The sequence below is a fragment of the Octopus bimaculoides genome, chromosome 4, assembly GCF_046866305.1.
Source record: "Octopus bimaculoides isolate indiv1 chromosome 4, ASM4686630v1, whole genome shotgun sequence".
NCBI lineage: Eukaryota > Metazoa > Mollusca > Cephalopoda > Octopoda > Octopodidae > Octopus > Octopus bimaculoides.
The window spans coordinates 146,176,862-146,195,652 of NC_142931.1; the positions used below are offsets into that span (position 1 = coordinate 146,176,862).

Genomic DNA, 18,791 nt, shown 5'->3' on the forward strand with positions numbered 1-18,791 from the left:
TTCAAACAGCTTACAAGGGTGCTGCCATGAGCAAAATACAAGTTTGCAAGTGGTTTTCCTGCTTTAGGAATGGCCACTTGTCACTTTAAGACCAGCCTCGTTGAGGGTGACCATTAACCTCCCAAGCAACTGGAAACATCACGAAAATTCATGAACTGATTTTGGAAGACTGTTGCTGAACAGTTGATGAGCTTTTTGATGTGGCTGGTGTGTCCTGGTGCTCCTGCTAATGAACTTTGTATGAGGAATTGTGAATGAAAAGAGTTGCTGCGTAATTTATGCCTCGCCTGCTCACAGAAGATCAAGAACAGTCGGGACTGAATGTGTGTCGTGATCTGAAAGAACAGCTGGAAGTCAATCTGGACCTTTTTTTTAAAGGATCTGGACCTTTTTTTAAAGGATCTGAACCTTTTTTTCAGAGCTGGTGTTATGGAATTTGTAGATGTGGAAGAGGTGGAGGCATTAAAAGGTTTTGCTTGGCAAGAGTTCCAGGACTACTTCGAACAGTGGAAAACACGTCTGGACCAATGCATTGGTTCAAATGGAGAACACTTCGAAGGTGATAAAAGTGTAAACCTGTAAAACCAAGTGAATGAAATAATATTGCAAAATTCTGGTTTCTTTTGGGTACCCCTTTGTATGTATATATTTAAAGCTTCATTCTGACCGATGATGGCAGCTTCCAGTCAAGATATCATCACTCCTTTATGCAGCTCTTTGGTACAGAACCCACCTACTTTCCATTTGCCACGCCCCAACCCACACTACTCAAATCACTCATGCTTCTCACATCTGTAAAGACGTGGATTGGTGAGCAAAAACATGGGGCTGTGAGGTCCCTCTTGCTGTGATAGGGACATGGCTACTGCTTTAGTGCTGGCAATATGGAAAGAGATCCAATACTTTTTGTGAAGTGGTCAGTGTTAGGAAGGGCATCCAGCCTTAGAAACAATGCTAAAATAAAACATATGAGGTGAGATCTTCCCAAACTGCGTGGACTGGACATAAAATGGTAAAATGGATATCAAACAAGGCACAAGCACTTTCACACACACATACACACAATGGAAGTTTTGCCTTCCAAATTTACTCCCAAGGCTTCAGTTGGTCTGAAGCTATAGCAGAAGACACTTACCCAAGCTGCCACAGAGTGAGACTTATGTGTATCTTATCTATAAAAGGCAGATTTTCTGTGTGTGTGTACGTTTAAAATTCATACATTTACACAATTCCAAATTTCTTGGATTAAAGAATCGGAATTAATATTTTAAATACAATGTTAGGTCACAGCGTCATTTTTTCAGTCAAAATAAATCCCAATTACTAATAAAATCTATAAAACTACACAAATTAACATTTCCCCACTAATAAAATCTAATTTCCTCTTTCTACTACCTTTACAAACCCTTTCAACTCCTCCTTTTTCTTATGAACATTTACGAACGATCCAACAACAAATACAAAAAGAAAGGAAGGAGAAACACTGACAGTAAAAGAAAACTATTTCAGTATCAAAACTGAAACAATCACATTTCGATACTGTAACGACAGATACTTTCACTTTAATGGTTTCATTTTCATGATATACATACATACCTCATTCTAATTGGCGGGAATTGTAAGTTATTTCGAACTCCCTCCTTCACTGTGTATCATGTTTTGTTACAGTTGCCATTTTTGGTTCCAGATTCCCCAACTGACTTATTGGTTCCCCCTTTTTTAAGTACGATGAAAGTCCTCATGGATTGAGGCAATTGGTAAAATATTTTCAATAGAATATCTCCTTGTCCACTTTCTCAGATCTCTTGTAAAGTCTTTCTCGACTTGTCAAAAGAACGTGTGATATACTTGTTGATTTACTGTCATCACATCCTTGATAGGCGGAGCGATGGCCTGGTTAGCCTATCATGCAGAGTTTTGGTGTTTCTCTTGCAGATTTTCTAAATCAGGCTCCCACAGGCCTACCAGGGTGTCTGCTCCTAGCTGGGGGTTTTGTGGGTGCCCTGGACTTGAACTGCCACTCTCCAGTGACATAGTCTTGTTTAATATGTCTTCTGTAATGTGGAGAGTGTGAGCATGAGTCAGCTTCTGCAGCAAAATGAGTTCTTTGCCAAATACCTTTCTCTTCATTCATTTACTGGTGCCAAGGAGGCTGTCTTGCTCCCTGGCAACATTAACGAGGACCCTCTTGTCTTTGTGCTGTTTCCAGATGTATATTGCATTGTTTACTGGGAGACAGTAAGAGGATGAGAAGAACAACAAAAGAGTAATTCAAGAGAAATCCGTGATTGTCAGATGAATGGACGTTTTTGTTAGAAGGCATTTAAAGGGTGTATGTGTGGGGGAAATGAATGATAAACAAGTTTGTGCAGAGATAGAGAAAACGAGAGAGAGATATAGAGGAGGAGGAGGGGAACCATGGGGGAAGACAAAAATCAGTCTTAAGGACAGTTTTCAATTTAATTTTAGAAAATGAGCTACAAACAAAAACTTAACAAGAAACGGTTGTTCATGTTGTATTTAAGGAGATTAAATTTGGTTAAACATGTTCAAGATAAGTTTTGTTGATGCTAGACAGAAAATAAGTGGCATGCAGGAAATGAGAAAGGAAACGAGATATGAAGAGAGGGGAAGGAGTTTTGTATTTTTTGCAGATTCTCTAGAAATTAACTTAATCCCTTTGTCTGTCCTTGTTTGTCCCCTTATATGTTTAGCCCCTTGTGGGCAATAAAGAAATAAATATATAGCTGGTGCTCGTCTCAAAATACCAGCCATATATTGCCCGTGTCACTGATGTTTATGAAAAAATATGACCCTCGAGAAATGTAAATGGTAAAAAGGGCTTGTGAAATTCAAACTTACAGATCTGGTTTGGCAGGGATCCCCAAAAAGGCAGCTGGGTCCAGTTGTTATTAAGTAATTGTCAAAAAGCACATACATGATATTTTTTTTTTTATTGTTAGACTGTAAGAACCATGATTTATATGAAGACATCTGCTGAAATAGAAATAAAATAAAAAGCATTATTTTCTTTGGCGCTTACAAAATGTATTGTGGCCTTATCTGAGATCTATTTTTCTGGTGAGGAAGAATAGGTTGCACTATTTTTTTAATTTAAGATGATAATCAGAGAAGGGAGTCTGGAATGAATTTTGCAATGAAGCCAGCATCATATCTTACTGAATTAAAGGCTTAACCCTTTCGCATTTAAACTGACCATATCAGGCCCAAATATTCTACCTGTTTTCAGTTCAAACTGGTCAGATCTGGTCTCTCACACCTTCTCTAAAATGTCATTCTAAAAATGAACAATCACATTATCAAAATTTCAAGACTAAATTACAAAACAATGTGGATCAACAAGCATCACCTTGCACATGGTAATTTGAATGCTAAAGAGTTAAATCAAGCATGGACAGTCTTTTCTTTGTGAAGTTGGCTGTACCTGACACGGCCTGTCATCAGGCAGACCACTCTACGAAAGGAATTCAAGAAAACTTCTTTGTTAGGCATGCTGTGCAGAAAGTCCTGTTGGTTGCAGTTTCCCTATGACTTGTTTAAATGATGGACTTGTGTCTAGGTTAATGTCTCCATCCTGTGGTTATTCTGCGACATTTATGCACCAGTAATGAATGGTTCTGATGATGGCAAAAGTGTGCAATCAAAGAACGTTGTTTAGAGAATTCCAGGTAGAGATAAAGTAGTAGTAATTGATGACTTTAACATGTGATTATGTGAAAATGTTGAAATATGGAATTGTTTATGTGCCGGTGGCACATAAAAAGCACTATTTGAGCATGGTCGATGCCAGTGCTGCTAGACTGGCTCTCGTGCCAGTGGCATGTAAAAAGCGCCATTTGAATGTGGCCAATGCCAGTGCCACCTGACTGGCTCCTGCACCAGTGGCACATAAAAAGCACCATTCGAGCGTGGTCAATGCCAGTACTGCCTGACTGGCTCCTGTACTGGTGGAACGTAGAAAGCACCCACTACACTCTCGAAGTGGTTGGTGTTAGGAAGGGCATCCAGCTGTAGAAACCTTGCCAGATCAGATTGGAGCCTGGTGCAGCCTCCTCGCTTGCTGGTCCTCAGTCAAACAGTCCAACCCATGCCAGCATGGAAAGCAGATGCTAAGCAACGATGATGGTTCAGAAACAGATAACAAGTGATTTGATTGGCTGAATTTTTGTGACCCATCTTAAACACAGATTATTGTATTGATGCAACTGTCAACTTGATTTTGCTCTACAAATGCAATGTAGAAAAGAGAGGAAATCAAGACTAACTTGTATTTCTTTTATATTTAAGAGATGAGGAATTATGTACGTTCTTTACATTTGACGGATATTTGTCCTCATCTTGTTTGTTGTTGACACAACGTTTCGGCTGATGTACCCTCCAGCCTTCATCAGTTGTCATGGAGAAATTTCGAACCTGGTTTCTCATTCCTGAGGTATTTTTCGATGTTGTTATCATTCAGGTGACTGCCTGGAATCGAACTCAGAATCTTGGGGTTAGTAGCCCGCGCTCTTAACCACTACGTCATATGCCCATGGGTTAGTGGTTAAGTGGGCGTAGTGGTTAAGAGCACGAGCTACTAACCCCAAGATGCCGACCACTGAGTGCCGTTTATGTGGTGCCAACACTAGGGTGGAGGAGTGAGATATTGAGAGGTGGTTATACACCTGCTGTTAGAGGCTAAAGTCTGGTAGCGAGATAAGCCCAGGTATCTTGCTATGGAGGAGGAGATATATGGCTACTCCACATTATACAGGGCTGGGGTGGGAGCGACTGGACAGAGAATAGAGATGTTGGTGACCTGATTCCAGATGATCATAAGATGCAAGAAGGTGATGTGAGGGGAGAGTAACAGATGGCTAGAGATGGGGGTAGAGGTGAATGTAGGGAGTGATGAATGAAGGTGAAAGTGGAGGGATGGGAAATACAAGTAGGGAGGTAGGTGAGAGAGAGAGAGAGAGATAGAAGTGGTTCAAGGCGATAGGATAGATCAGAAAAGTAGGGGGACGATGTGGAAGGTGGTGGGGGGATGTGCCAGGTGTAGAAGCAGTGGTGGGGGGGGGGGCGGAAAGAATGGTGAGTGAGGCATGATGGCAGATATAGAGAGGCATTGAGAACAGGAGCAGATATGAGGAATGTTAAGATGGAGTATGGCAGAGGAGAGAGAGTTGAAAGCAGAGAAAGGTGGTAACGATTGGTGGAGGGGGGGGGGAGAAACTGGGCGCCTGAAGAGAGGAGGAAATGTGTGTTAATTCTGCTCTCAAGTGATTACAGCTGTTTACTGCTGCTATGGACACAGGAGTGCCAGGTGTTTATACACATACACACTCATCTGTATATCTATACACACATATACACACACACACACATAAGTGCAGGAGTGGCTGGAAGTAGCTTGCTTACCAACCACATGGTTCTGGGTTCAGTCTCACTGCATGGCAGTTTGGGCAAGTGTCTTCTACTATAGCCTTGGGTCGACCAAAGCCTTGTGAGTGGATTTGATAGACACAAACTGAAAGAAGCTCATTGTATGTATGTATATATATGTATGTATATATATGTATGCATATATATGTATGCATATATATGTATATATATATATGTATGCATATATATGTATATAGACATGTTGGACAACATGCAGAGGGCTTCCATGGCATACATGGAGGCTATGGCCTTGGTTCCCGCAATGAGGAGGGAACCAGACTGTTGGACTTCTGTGATGCAAATGATCTTATGGTTTGCAATACCAACTTCAGGAACCCTGCCAGTCACTTATTCACCTACCATTCTGGCAGACACACTAGCCAAATTGACAACATCCTTGCCAGAAAAAATGAAAGAGGGCTGCTTATAAATGCCAAAACCTTCCCAGGCGAAGAATGTACCCCTCAACACAGATTAGTAGTTAGTGACTTTGGGATCAGGGCTAAATGGATGCCCAGAAGTAGACCAGCTTGGAAGCGAAAGGTCTGGAAGCTTAAAGATCCTACAAATGGACAGAGATTCAGAGACGTGTTACTCGAAGCCTTCAACAAAATAGAAAGGGATATAGCATCACATAATGTGGAAGACAACTGGAGGTTTCTATGGGACAACCTGCTCACTACTCTAGCTTGAAACTCCATACAAAATCTAACTGTACCTAGTTATCTCAGCTTATCAATAAACTAATGATTGGTTCGACTCCTTACACATTCAAATGGTCCATAATCACCCACGACAAACCTTACAGCAGATATGATAATAAGTATGATCTCTGCATAGCTGAGCTCATGGCTATTTTGCAGTCCATATACTGCCTCGATGAACACAGCAGTATAATATTCATCTGCAAACATCGGGTACTAAATCCATTTTTGAAATGCAAATAATTACAACCCACCCTGCTCTTGTCTCCCCATAACTCTCATATATTCTTTTCCCCACTCCTCCACCCTCTCTACCATTGCATATTAAACCAATAATATTTTTTCTCCCCTTCTACTTCCTTAATTGTCAATTACAATTTTCTGTCCGTATTTTTACTTCCTACCTAAAATATTCTTCTCTCCTCATATTTCTACCTCCTCCACCTGTAAACCTACAAATATATATGCTTACATACACCTTCACCGCTTCATTGGTTTTTTTTTTTTTCTTGTACCAGTTTACGCCTTTTGACCATAAAATCACTAGCCATGCATAAACTTCCCACCCTACTTTGCTTTATTCATACATTCTTATTGTCCCCCACAACCAAAAATATTTCTCCATCCTCTCCTCTCCAATTTCTCTTCTCTTCAAATGCCAATCCCACTACTGGACATAGAGGACATAGAAATCTATTTTTACAATTACGTAATTTAGGAGATATAGTTATTAGTACTATTAGTGTTATTCATATATATATATATATATATATATATATATATATATATATATATATATATACATACATACATACATACATTGCTGTGCGTGAGAAGACCCAGCAAGCCAAGTGAGACCATAATCCGAGGCTTCTGCGAGGGGTGTAGCCAGCCCACTTATGCGTACCTTTCTTTCATTAGACACTAAACTCCGCTTGCGAAGACCTGTTGGGGCAAGTAAAAGCGAAATCGTGATGGCACCTGTGGCAGTGGAGCGCTAAGAGCACCGTCCGAGTATGATCATTGCCAGAGCAGCTGTCTGGCTTCCATGCCAGTGGCACGTAAATAGCACCATTCAAACGTGTTCATTACCAGCGTCGCCTTACTGGCACTTGTGCCAGTGGCATGTGAAAAAACATTTGAGTGAGGTCGTTGCCAGTGCCGCTGGACTGGCTCCTGTGCAGGTGGCACGTAAAAAACACCATTTTGAGCATGGCTGTTGCCAGTATCGCCTGGCTGGCCTTTGTACCGGTGGCATGTAAAAGCACCCACTACACTCTCGGAGTGATTGGCGTTAGGAAGGGCATCCAGCTGTAGAAACTCTGCCAAATCAGATTGGAGCCTGGTGTAGTCATCTGGTTCGCCAGTCCTCAGTCAAATCGTCCAACCCATGCTAGCATGGAAAGCGGACGTTAAATGATGATGATGATTATACTACGTTATGGCAGCATTCACCAACTTAATCAAGGAAACTGTCCAGAAGAGTTGCTCAAGGTGTCATGCAGTGGGATTGAACCTGGAACCATGTGGTTTGGAAGCAAGATTGTTAACCATACATCCACACTTACAGGATGTGATGTGAAAGAAATTTGACTGCTGTTTCTAGCAGATCAAGCACCCAAATGGATGCTGGTATGTGTGTATGTATGGTTACTTCTGTTCATACTTCCCTTACTGATTAACTTTCAAATGTTTTGTGCCAACAAAGAAGTTTCCTTACAAAGTTACTCGACCTGCTAGAAATAATAGCCAAATCTCCATCAGATCTATTTCATATAATGAATGAAATAGAGCACAGAAAGCAAAAACAAATCCCACAAAGCATTCCAAGTTGAAACCTCCATCATGGTTATTTTTTTCCTTTCATCCTTTCAAGTACCAGTCATGTACTGGGCTCAATTTGTCTCTCTGCTTTTTACTTTTTTACTTGTTTCAGTCATTTGACTGTGGCCATGCTGGAGCACCGTCTTTAATTGAGCAAATCGACCCCAGGACTTATTCTATCGGTCTATTTTGTTGAACCGCTAAGTTACAGGGATGTAAACACACCAGCATCGGTTGTCAAGCGATGGTGGGGGGGACAAACACAGACGCACAAACATATACACACACATATATATATACATATATATGACGGGCTTCTTTCAGTTTCCGTCTACCAAATCCACTCACAAGGCTTTGGTCGGCCTGAGGTTATAGAAGACACTTGCCCAAGGTGTCACGCAGTGGGACTGAACCTGGGACCATGTGGTTCGTAAGCAAGCTACTTACCACACAGCCACTGCTACGCCTTTTCTGCTCCTTTTCTGTCTGAAAGAAACCATCTGCATTGAGATCTTCAGCAGGATCAGCTCTTCCAGGTTTCAAAACTTCAAACACATGGCCATATATCACCACAGTGCTCCCTTTGACCCCACCAGGAGTTGATGAGACTCCAAGGACACGAAAAAACCCTAAAATATTTTGATGTTGTTGGGAAAGGTTCTTCTCCCAACTGTCTTGTTTTAAATGATAGCGTAACCAAATTATAATTCTGTTTAAATCGAGTGGCCATTGTTTAATCTTTAGTCAGCCCTGTCTGAACATAGCTATGATCAAAGACACTCTGGCCATGACTATCCTGTCTTTTTCCAATTTTGTTCCATCTATTATATTATCCAAAGTTCTTTTTTAAGATGATAGTGTGATTTGAGGGAGATTTAGCTGCTATTTCAATCAAATCTATGACCAAATGGTCCTTGACCATCAGGTTTTTTCCTATAATATTCCATATCAGCTTTTATCGAAGATGGTAAGATTTGATTTGAGGGAGATTTGACTGCTGTTTTTAGTGGGTCAAATGACTATGTAGATGTTTCCATTTGTCTTTTCTTCGTTTAGTCAAGAATAATTTGGCAGTCACTAATTAGCCACTGGAAAACTTTTAATCAATTGTTGGGTGCTAAACAATTTAAATCAGACGAACATAATTACCCCCCCCCCCCCTACTCTTCTTTCACCAACGAATGGCAGAATAAAATGTCTTCTTGGAATTCAGTTATATTTCTAACTCTCTCACACATTTGTGAGTGTGTGTGTGTGTGTAAGTGTGTATACATACTTATGTGTGTCATATATAAACACACACACACCTATATATATAGGCACAGTGAAATCAGGATTACCTTGAGAGTCTGCCCTGGCACATCACCACCATCTCTCTCTCTCTCTCTCTCTCTCTCTCTCTCACTCTCTCACTCTCTCACTCACTCACTCACTCACTCACTCTTTCACTCACTCACTCTTTCTCTCTCTCTCATTCTTGATCACACTCTCCCTCTCTCTTTCACTTTCATTCTCTCTCTCGCTTTCTCTCATTCTTGATCACTTTCTCTCTTTCTTGATCTCTCTCGCTCTCTCATTCTTGATCACTCTCTCCCTCTCTCTCATTCTTGATCTCTCTCTCTCTCTGACTAGGGCAACCATGTATCTCCTTTACAACAACACCACACCTGTTTCGGTCCCTCTATCATCACCTGGCACCAGGCCACCTCCTCCAATGCCCTCCCCCACCACCAAAGGACCCTTGTCTTGTGAGTTACTTGGTGACTTTGCCAGTGCTGACGCCATGTAAAAGGCATCCAGCCCACACTGTAAAGTGGTTGGCATTTGGAAGGGCATCCAGCTGTAAAGACCCTCCCAAACCAGACAGTGGGGCCTGGGGCAGTCTTCTGGCTTGCCAGCTCCTGTCCCAGCCTCTGCCGGAATGGAAAACAGACTTTAAATAATGGTGAAATATGGAGAGAGTTCTGATGCAAGCTGTGTCCTTGGGAAGTACATCTGCATATTCTAGTACTCCAAAATTATGTGAAGGTGTTCTATTTGTATGAGCTGTGCATAAGAGTTGAAAAATACTGGGAAATAGTTTTTGCAGAGCAATTGCATATCAAAACAGGAAACTGGAAAGAAGTTTTGGTATTATTTATTCTCTAATAGGAATTATCATGATCTACGCATCCCAATGTCATCAGTTGTCTCACAGTTACTCACAACTGTGACAAAAGTTGTCTCACAGTTACTCACAACTGTGACAAAAGTTGTCTCACAGTTACTCACAACTGTGACAAAAGTTGGCTCACAGTTACTCACAACTGTGACAAAAGTTGTCGAGCCCCATTTCAGCCCTGGTGAAACTGACTTACTATCAAAAGAATATTTAAAACAATTTAATCAGATGTCTTTCCTTCCTTTTGAAGAACGTAGACTTACCTGCTGTTTCTAGCAGGTAAAATGACTTCATAAATATTCTGCTGTTTCAAGCAGATTGAGTGATCTCGTTCTCTAACTGTGATAACTCTTGTACTCAGAAGAGGAGGGGGAAGAGGATACTGCAAGAGTGAATGAGAGCGTAAACTAAAACAGCAAATATATTGAAATCTCAACAATCTTTCGAGTTTGTCCAAGTTTTCAGTTTTGTTTTCATGAAAGTAAAGTATTTGAAACATCAAAAATTAACAATGTCTGTTGTAGATTTGACTAAAATATACATTACGTGTGTTCAAATGTAATATTTTTTACAGTCCAAAACTAATCGTCGTGGCACTCTGTCGGTTACGACAACGAGGGTTCCAGTTGATATGATCAATGGAACAGCCTGCTCGAGAAATTAACGTGCAAGTGGTTGAGCACTCCACAGACACGTGTACCCTTAATGTAGTTCTCGGGGAGATTCTGCGTGACACAGTGTGACAAGGCTGGCCCTTTGAAATACAGGTACAACAGAAACAGGAAGAAAGAGTGAGAGAAAGTTGTGGCGAAAGGGTACAGCAGGGTTCACCACCAGCCCCTGCCGGAGCCTCGTGGTGCTTTTAAGTGTTTTCGCTCAAACACTCGCAACGCCCGGTCTAGGAGTGGAAACCGCAATGCCCGGTCTAGGAATCGAAACCATGATCCTACGACTGCAAGTCTGCTTCCCTAACCACTGGGCCATTGTGCCTCCATTAATCATAGTAGATTCAAGATGAATATACTATGAGTGACGAGTCTACTATACCTGACAACTCGACTATGCCTAACAATTATGCTTTCATGACCATACTGTGACTGATGACTGTATCATGATGAGGTCTAATTAGACTGAAACATGTCCGTGGTTGTCACCATTTCTGTCCACAAGGATTAAGATTTTCAACAAACTATGACAATTGTTTTCTGTGAAATTCTTAACAATTTTAAAAATTGTTTCCCCATCCTTTCTAAAGTCATTATCAAATGCTTCTAAGGTTTTATTCTTTTTCCAAATATCTGTTTGAGTATTTTTTTTCTTTCCTTTTTCTGCATGCCATTCAGTCCATCATGATCTCCCTGAATTAACAATGCTTTCTTTTTTTTTTGCCATTTTCCCTCGCAGTTACATAATCACGCATAACAGTTCTATAGACTCATAGACAAATACAGGATTCATGTCTTCCTCTATACCCATTGCTGATCCAGATGATTATGAAATCTGCCCGTATGACCCTGTTCACAGGGTACAGAGCAGGAGAATGGTTTACCATTTAGAAAAATGTCGGAAAGTAAGTACACTACTGTAGTTATTATCTCTCTCTCTCTCTCTTTCTCTCTCTCTCTCTCTCTCTCTCTCTCTCTCTCTCTCTCTCTCTCTCTCTCTCTCTCTCTCTCTCTCAGTTACTCTGAATCCCTTTCATCTCAACTTAGCTGTGAACATTCTTGCTTTTACAATACATAACTTGAAAATAGAAATAATATATTTCTAAATCTCTCAGATTTATGCAGATTTATGCAGCGCAATAAAGTGATAGTATGTTGTCAACTTTATGTGACAGTCTCATAAAAGGGAAGAATGCTACTGTTATTTAGCCCTAGGAAGTACTGCTTCCTGTTGGCCTAGACACATTTCCTGTGTCCTTATGCTTACAAAGGAGGAGATAAGCACCTCCACCCAGCATCCAGAGACTAGTTTCAGAGTCATTGCTCATCATCAGTCTGGAGTAGTCTATATTCCAATCCAGCATATGACGTTCTTTCTGGGCAAGTTGAACTGCTGCAGTCTCCCAAATTACACTTTGTGGATTTTTAGAGCAGGACCAGATTGAACTGAGGATGTTCTGAAGTGCAGTATTGACATATCCAGAATTGCAAAATTCAAACCAGTTTGAACATTGTAAACTCAGCACAATAATGGTTCCAGTCTGCTTTATTCCAGTCAAAAGCAAGCAGTTTGGAAGTGGTAATGGTTCTTGTTTTTGCCCACAAAAGACAAATTGGTAATGACCATAGCATAACCAGAGTCGCCTGAGTCCTCTGTAATGTCACTGATAACTATTTCAGGAGTAGTGAAGAGCATATTCAAAGTGTTGTTACCTCTTGTAGGGGGAAGTGACTTCTTGGGACCAACTTGAATCCAGCCCTCTATCAGGGAAATCATTTACACTTTGCAGCCAACGAAAAGTTTCCCAATCAATCTTGGAGTAGTTGAGGTCACCAGCAATGAAAACGTAAGTGGTTGTTTTCCTAGATGCAGTCCTGAGGATGTAAAAAGCTGTGTGTCTTGATGGTACTTTGGTGGGCAGTAGATAGCGCCAAGAAGCAGTGTTAACATGTTGATGCATATATCAGAAAAAAAGCAAAAAACCCTTTTGTTATGATTGGTTCAAAGAATTGTTGAAAAGTTGGAACAAATGTAAACCATCACACAACCCCAACAACGATTAACATGGTCATTGCAAAACAAGTTGTAACCAACCATGCTAAAACCAGCATCACAGAATAGAGAGTGCCCATGTTTCTGTGACTGTGATGAAATCAGGGTTGATGCTTTTGATGCAAGAGTCAATTAAAAACATAAGTTCTTTTTGTTTTTGTTTCTAGAATTTTCCAATGAAAAAAACTCGAATTTGTCCCTTCAATAACAAACATCGAATTCCGGAGCCAGAATTTCGGTATCATTTGGTTTTATGTCCAGATAAAGCCATTCTTGACCAAGATTTGAAACATGGTAAGTATTCTAGAACTTCCTTACATCAGCACTATTTTGATTTCTTTTCTACTCTAGGCACAAGGCCTGAAATTTTGGGGGAGGTGGAGGGGCCAGTCAATTAGATCGACTCCAGTATGCAACTGGTACTTTATCGACCCCAAAAGGATGAAAAGAAGTCGATCTCAGTGGAATTTGAACTCAGAACGTAAAGACAGACGAAATACTGCTAACATTTCTGCCAGCTCACCACCTTCCTATATATATATATATATATATATATATATATATGTATATATATATAAAAATATATATATATATATATATATATATACACACACACACACATTAAATGGAATAATGTTGTCCAAATATGAAGAATTTTTAGAGCTCATCCTAGCTTTCAATGTTGTCATTTTCTTTTTCTAAGTGTTATATATGAACAGCAAGAACTTTTAAGTGTCAGAATTATAGTCTAAATTCTTCCAGTTACCGTAAATTTGAATTGACCCGTGAGAACTTCAAATGCGTTTCCTCTCAAATTTTCAGCCTGGCTTCAGCAGAATAAAGATGATGAGGAACTTCCTTCTGGGAACCTCGAGGTCCCCGATACGAACTTTCAACTAAACATGGAAGAAGATTGGGAAGCAGGTTAGTATTGTCTCTGTTTATAAAGCATTGTAGTTATCAAGCTCTTTTGGAACCAAGGGAAGTATCATTTCTACATAGAGTGCACTCTGGATATTGGTGCCTCTTGGGACCCAGGTAAGTAATTCTCTACATAAGAGTATTGTGGTTATTGAGTTCTCTTGTGACTTGGTTAATTAGAGACAATTCTCTACATTCAGACTATTGGAATTGTGTTTTCTAGAACTTGTTGCTTGTTCAGAGAAGCAGAGAATAGTTAAACATTACATTTGACAGAGTAATCTGAACACTAAACATGACAACACAATAATAATATGAACCACTGTAAACTTTGTTTTGAGGTGCATTGCAAAGGAATTTGTGTTTTCATTATTGTCAGCTGTTGAAAGCAAATTGATTATCTATAACTATAAAAGTGTGTGTGTGCGTGCGCATGTATGTTCCTTATGCATTCCAAAACCAAGTTGCCGATTTTAACGTAAGGGGTATCAAAAGATTCAGGAAGCTTTTGGCTACCAACTAAACTATATTTTCATTCACATATTTGTATTACAAAAAATTAACATTATCATTTTTCTTTTAGTCACCTGTCGTAAATGACCTTTTATATCACCACCACAATTATGATGACATCACATTTTCTACACGAGTGTGTCGATGACTGACAAGTACATGTGTGTGACAGTATACATGTCTGTCAGTATACGTATATTTTTGTGATGCCTCACACACACACACACACACATTTAAAGACAGACACACACACAGGGACAGAGATAGGCTTCAAGTGTACGTTAATTTGTGTCTCTTAGTTTATGTATGCGACTCCTCCCCCCCGCAAACAGTGAAACGTGCCAATATTGAAAGTTTACTTGTGGCCTGGACTTTATAAGAAGTTTTACACAGGTTAGTTCTTGACTCTGGAAGCTTCTCTCATTCTCTCCCTTGTTCTCCCTCTTCCTCCATTGTTCTCTTTCTCCCATTCATCCTCTCTCTCTCTCTCTCCCTCTCTCTCTCTGGCTCTGTCTATCTAGTTACATTTGTGTGATGTGCAATGTCTCTCTCTCTCTACCTGTTTGTGTATATATCTGCATGCACACATTTGTCTCCAGCACCAAAAACTGTTGTCAAAACAAGTTCAATGTCCAGTCAGCTACGTCAAAGTCTCAGTGCCCAAGCAGCTGCACCCTATTGTCTCATTCCGTTTATTTATTGACCCTGAAAAAATGAAAGTCAAAGTTGACTTGAGCAGGATTTGAACTTTTGAGTTCTGGGACTCAGACCAAATACAGCAGTCTGTTCCCTTTGATGATGTTCTAAGGATTTTGCCAGTTTGCTGCCACTCTTGTACAGTAGTTCAAAGACTTATTTTTTTCATTGAAATATATAGCAGAGAAAATATTCTTCAATGTCTCCACTTATGACAATTCTTTCAATAATTCTATTTCAGATTCAGAACAGAAGTTTTTCAAGCTTGGTGCTGGAAGAATTGCCAGGTAAAATGGTTTTTTTTCATTGGTCAACAATCTCATAGTAATCAGTGGAGGGAATGTGGTGGGTGACAGATGTAAGGGAGACAGTGCCAAGGATGAAGTTAGAGGTACATAGGGATGGAAATGAACAGAGGTAATTGGAGGAAGGGCTACTGTTGGCATAGTAGGGTTGTACAGGGGAAGAAGGGGTGAAAGGGGCAATCAGTGGAAAATAAGGTAATAAGGGATGATAACTGAGAATGCTTGAGAAAAAGGAAGATTCAGTGGAAGCTGAGAAGCAGGGAAATGAAATCTGTGTAGTTCTGCTCTCATAATACAACAGCTGAGTGAACGAAGCCAGGGTAGATGTTAGGGAGAGATTGGGTGTAGAGGCAGAGATAAGGGATAGGCTTTTAGGTTATCACTTTTGTTTAGATATTACAAAATGTATATAAAAACCAAAACTGTAGCAAAATAAAGAACATACTTTTATGCATGATTTAAAGGCCTTGTTAATCACAATATAAGTTTGCCGCTTCCCAGCCAGAATGGATGAGGATAGCTGTGTGAAAAAGTGCCACACCCTAGCGGTTGAGGGAAGACCTGGGATGAAGTGGTGAAGCGTGACCTTCAAACATTAGGCCTCACCGAGGCAATGACATGACCGAGATCTTTAGAAATATGCTGTGCTTTAGAAGACCCGACAAGCCAAGTGAGACCATAACCTGTGGCCTATGCCAGGGGTGTAACCAGCCCACTTATGCGTACCTTTCCTTCATTGGACACTAAACTCTGCTTGCAAAGACTTGTTGAGGCAAGTGAAATTGAAATCAAATTCGATGACTGGCACCCATGCTAGTGGAGTGCTAAGAGCACCATTCGAGCGTGACCGTTGCCAGAGCAGCGGACTGGCTTCCATGCCGGTGGCACGTAAAAAGCACCATTCGAGCGTGATTGTTACCAGCGTCACTTTACATGGAAAGCAGACGTTAAAAGCAAGCATCGGGTTATTTTGTCAAACTAAAATTCTTCAAGGTGATGCCCCAGCATGGCCACAGTCTAATGACTGAAACAAGTAAAAGTTAAAAGCTAAAAGAATCAACTTCAAACAAATTTTTAAATTTTGATTTTAGCAGTCATTCCGTGGTGGATACAAACCAAACTGAACTAAGGTTACCGGCTCACAAGTTTAACAACAGTCAAGATAACCTTCCAGTCTATCAGTTTAGCTCAAATAGTTTGCTGATGGCATCAGAAGGAATTGGACGAGGAAGAGGAAAAGGTTGGCACTTTTTTTTTATATTCTTGTGACTTCATGTTTTTCTTTTTTTAAATGTTTCTTTCCTATTGTCACAGTTTCTTTTTTTTCTCTCTCACTCTGCCTTTCTCTCTTTCTTGCTCTCACTTGCATTACCTCTTTCTCTCTTACTTGCTCTGCCTCTCTCTCACTCTTCCTCTTTCTCTATCTAACTCTCTTTCATTCACTCTTCTTTCTCTCTCTCACACTCTCTCTCTCATTTGATTTTTCTCTGTTGTGAAATCTTTTTCTGTCTTTTTCTTATCTTTTATTTGCTGTTAAAACAATGACCTCTGACCCCTGACCTAATTCAACTTCTGTTTTCATCTTACTAAAAGTTTGGTCTTTGCTGAGTTTTGAACCTGGGTCCTTCAACCGCACATCATGTTTTCCTTCTAATCCACCTCTACCATGTTGGGTGGTAACAGTTTCCCAATTGTTGGGAGATCTGCGAAGTCTTTAAAATTTGGTTTGCATCAATATTGATAGATTTTGGACAGTTGTGGAAGAATTACCAGGGCCCTCTGTTAATCAGGGATGACCATGTCTCTGTGTGTCTGATCTGCAGACCTGGACAATATTCTTTTCTGTGCATGTTTTCAGGCAGTCAGGGAGACTGGTACTTGTCTACAAATCTCCTCTCTCTAGATTGGTGGTTCTCATCTGGGATCTATATAACCCTTGGGGGCCCATATACCCCTTTACTGTTTTATCCGCAGGAGGGGCTGTGTGATAAGAAGTTTTCTTACTATCCACATGGTTCTGGGTTCAGTCCCACTGCGTGGCACCTTGGGCAAGTGTCTTGTGCTATAACCTTGGGCCGACAAAAGTCAATACCAGCCCCCCCCCCCCCCGCCATGACTGGCTCCTGTGCCAGTGGCATGTACAAACCATCAGCTGAACATGGCCAATGCCAGTGCCGCCTGACTGTTGCCATGCTGGTGGTACGTAAAAAACACCCACTACACTCTGTGAGTGGTTGGCGTTAGGAAGGGCATCCTGCTGTAGAGACTCTGCCAGATCAGATTGGAGCCTCCTGGATCGCCAGCCCTCAGTCAAACCGTCCAACCCATGCCAGCATGGAAAGTGGACGTTAAACAACGCTGATGATGTAGAATGTCTGAAATTAAATCAGAAATGTAGAGTTTCATTTTAGCAGCTCAAAATCAGTGTTGGCCCAGACTCAGATGGAGAGGAATTGGAGCGAGGTGGCAGATAAGGTAGAGGCCATAGTACGGAAGTGGTCCGGAAGGGCTCTGTCCTTGAAAGAAGGGTGGAGGTGGTACAGGTGTTTATTGCATCTATAATCAGTTAGCGCCTGACCGTTGTCCCTTGCCCCGATTCATGGCTAAACAAGTTGGAACGACTCCTTTACTGCTTGTTGTGGAAGGGAGGAAAGCCACTTGTAAGGCGCTCCATTTGCTGCCAGGAACCATTAAAGAGCGGAAATATAATAATAATGATGATGGTGATGATGGTGATTAAAATTTTTTTTTTTGCCATTATGTTAATCTAATAACTTTCAAAAACATTGTCTTTCAGGTTCAAAACCAGTGGTTCCAGTTGGCAGAGGAAGAGGAACTTCAGGTTGTAAAGAGAATGTGACGAAATTAGGGAAACCTGGTGCCTCTCAAACTGCAACAAAGCCAGGAAATGCCTCTGCTGTAGAATCAGCCAAATTATCTGTGTCTGTTGATAAAACTTGGTTACAAGATGTGAATCAAAGTAATTATATTTTTGATATTATCATCAACTGCTGAAATAAAATAACCTTTGTCGGCCAACCTCAAGTTTCTGATGTTGTTCATCTGTTATTGCTGCTGCTGCTTTTTGTTTTCATTGAAAATCTCAAAGTGGAAGGAACCCAAGTTACCATTTTCTTTCTCTTCCTTTTCTTTTATTATTAATACCTGATGGTATTTGATTGAATTGAGAGTCTACAGACTGATGTGACCAACGAGTTTAGTCTGTCCTCGTGTAACATACTGAACTAATTGCTTTTCTGCATCAGGACTATAGATGTTGCAATAATCTGGTCCATGTGGAATCTGACAAAGAACTCGGTTGCTATGCGTTGTGGACAATCACTCTTGTGGAAGGTTGACAGGAGAGTGTAACACTTGTGGAAATGACTGAATGGAGATTGTCATACTTGTTGTCGCACTTATTGAGCACTGTCATGTGCACATGTGGAGAACTGTCATGTGCACATGTGTGGCGGCTGCTATAGGACTTATGCAAATGAAGAT

At 40.7% G+C, this 18,791-nt stretch overlaps 1 protein-coding gene across 2 annotated transcripts in view; it reads left to right on the forward strand.

The window, feature by feature from the left end:
• Nucleotides 1–18,791, forward strand: part of LOC106881919 (uncharacterized) — a 43,265-nt gene that overhangs the window by 8,215 nt on the left and 16,259 nt on the right. For both annotated transcript variants that reach the window (XM_014932441.3, XM_014932440.3), the window contains exons 2-7: nt 11,539–11,704; nt 13,020–13,146; nt 13,675–13,776; nt 15,224–15,269; nt 16,379–16,527; nt 18,085–18,267. In XM_014932441.3, the coding sequence (XP_014787927.1) occupies nt 11,591–11,704; nt 13,020–13,146; nt 13,675–13,776; nt 15,224–15,269; nt 16,379–16,527; nt 18,085–18,267 (721 nt within the window). In that variant the 5' untranslated portion in view covers nt 11,539–11,590. The remainder of the gene's footprint in view (nt 1–11,538; nt 11,705–13,019; nt 13,147–13,674; nt 13,777–15,223; nt 15,270–16,378; nt 16,528–18,084; nt 18,268–18,791) is intronic.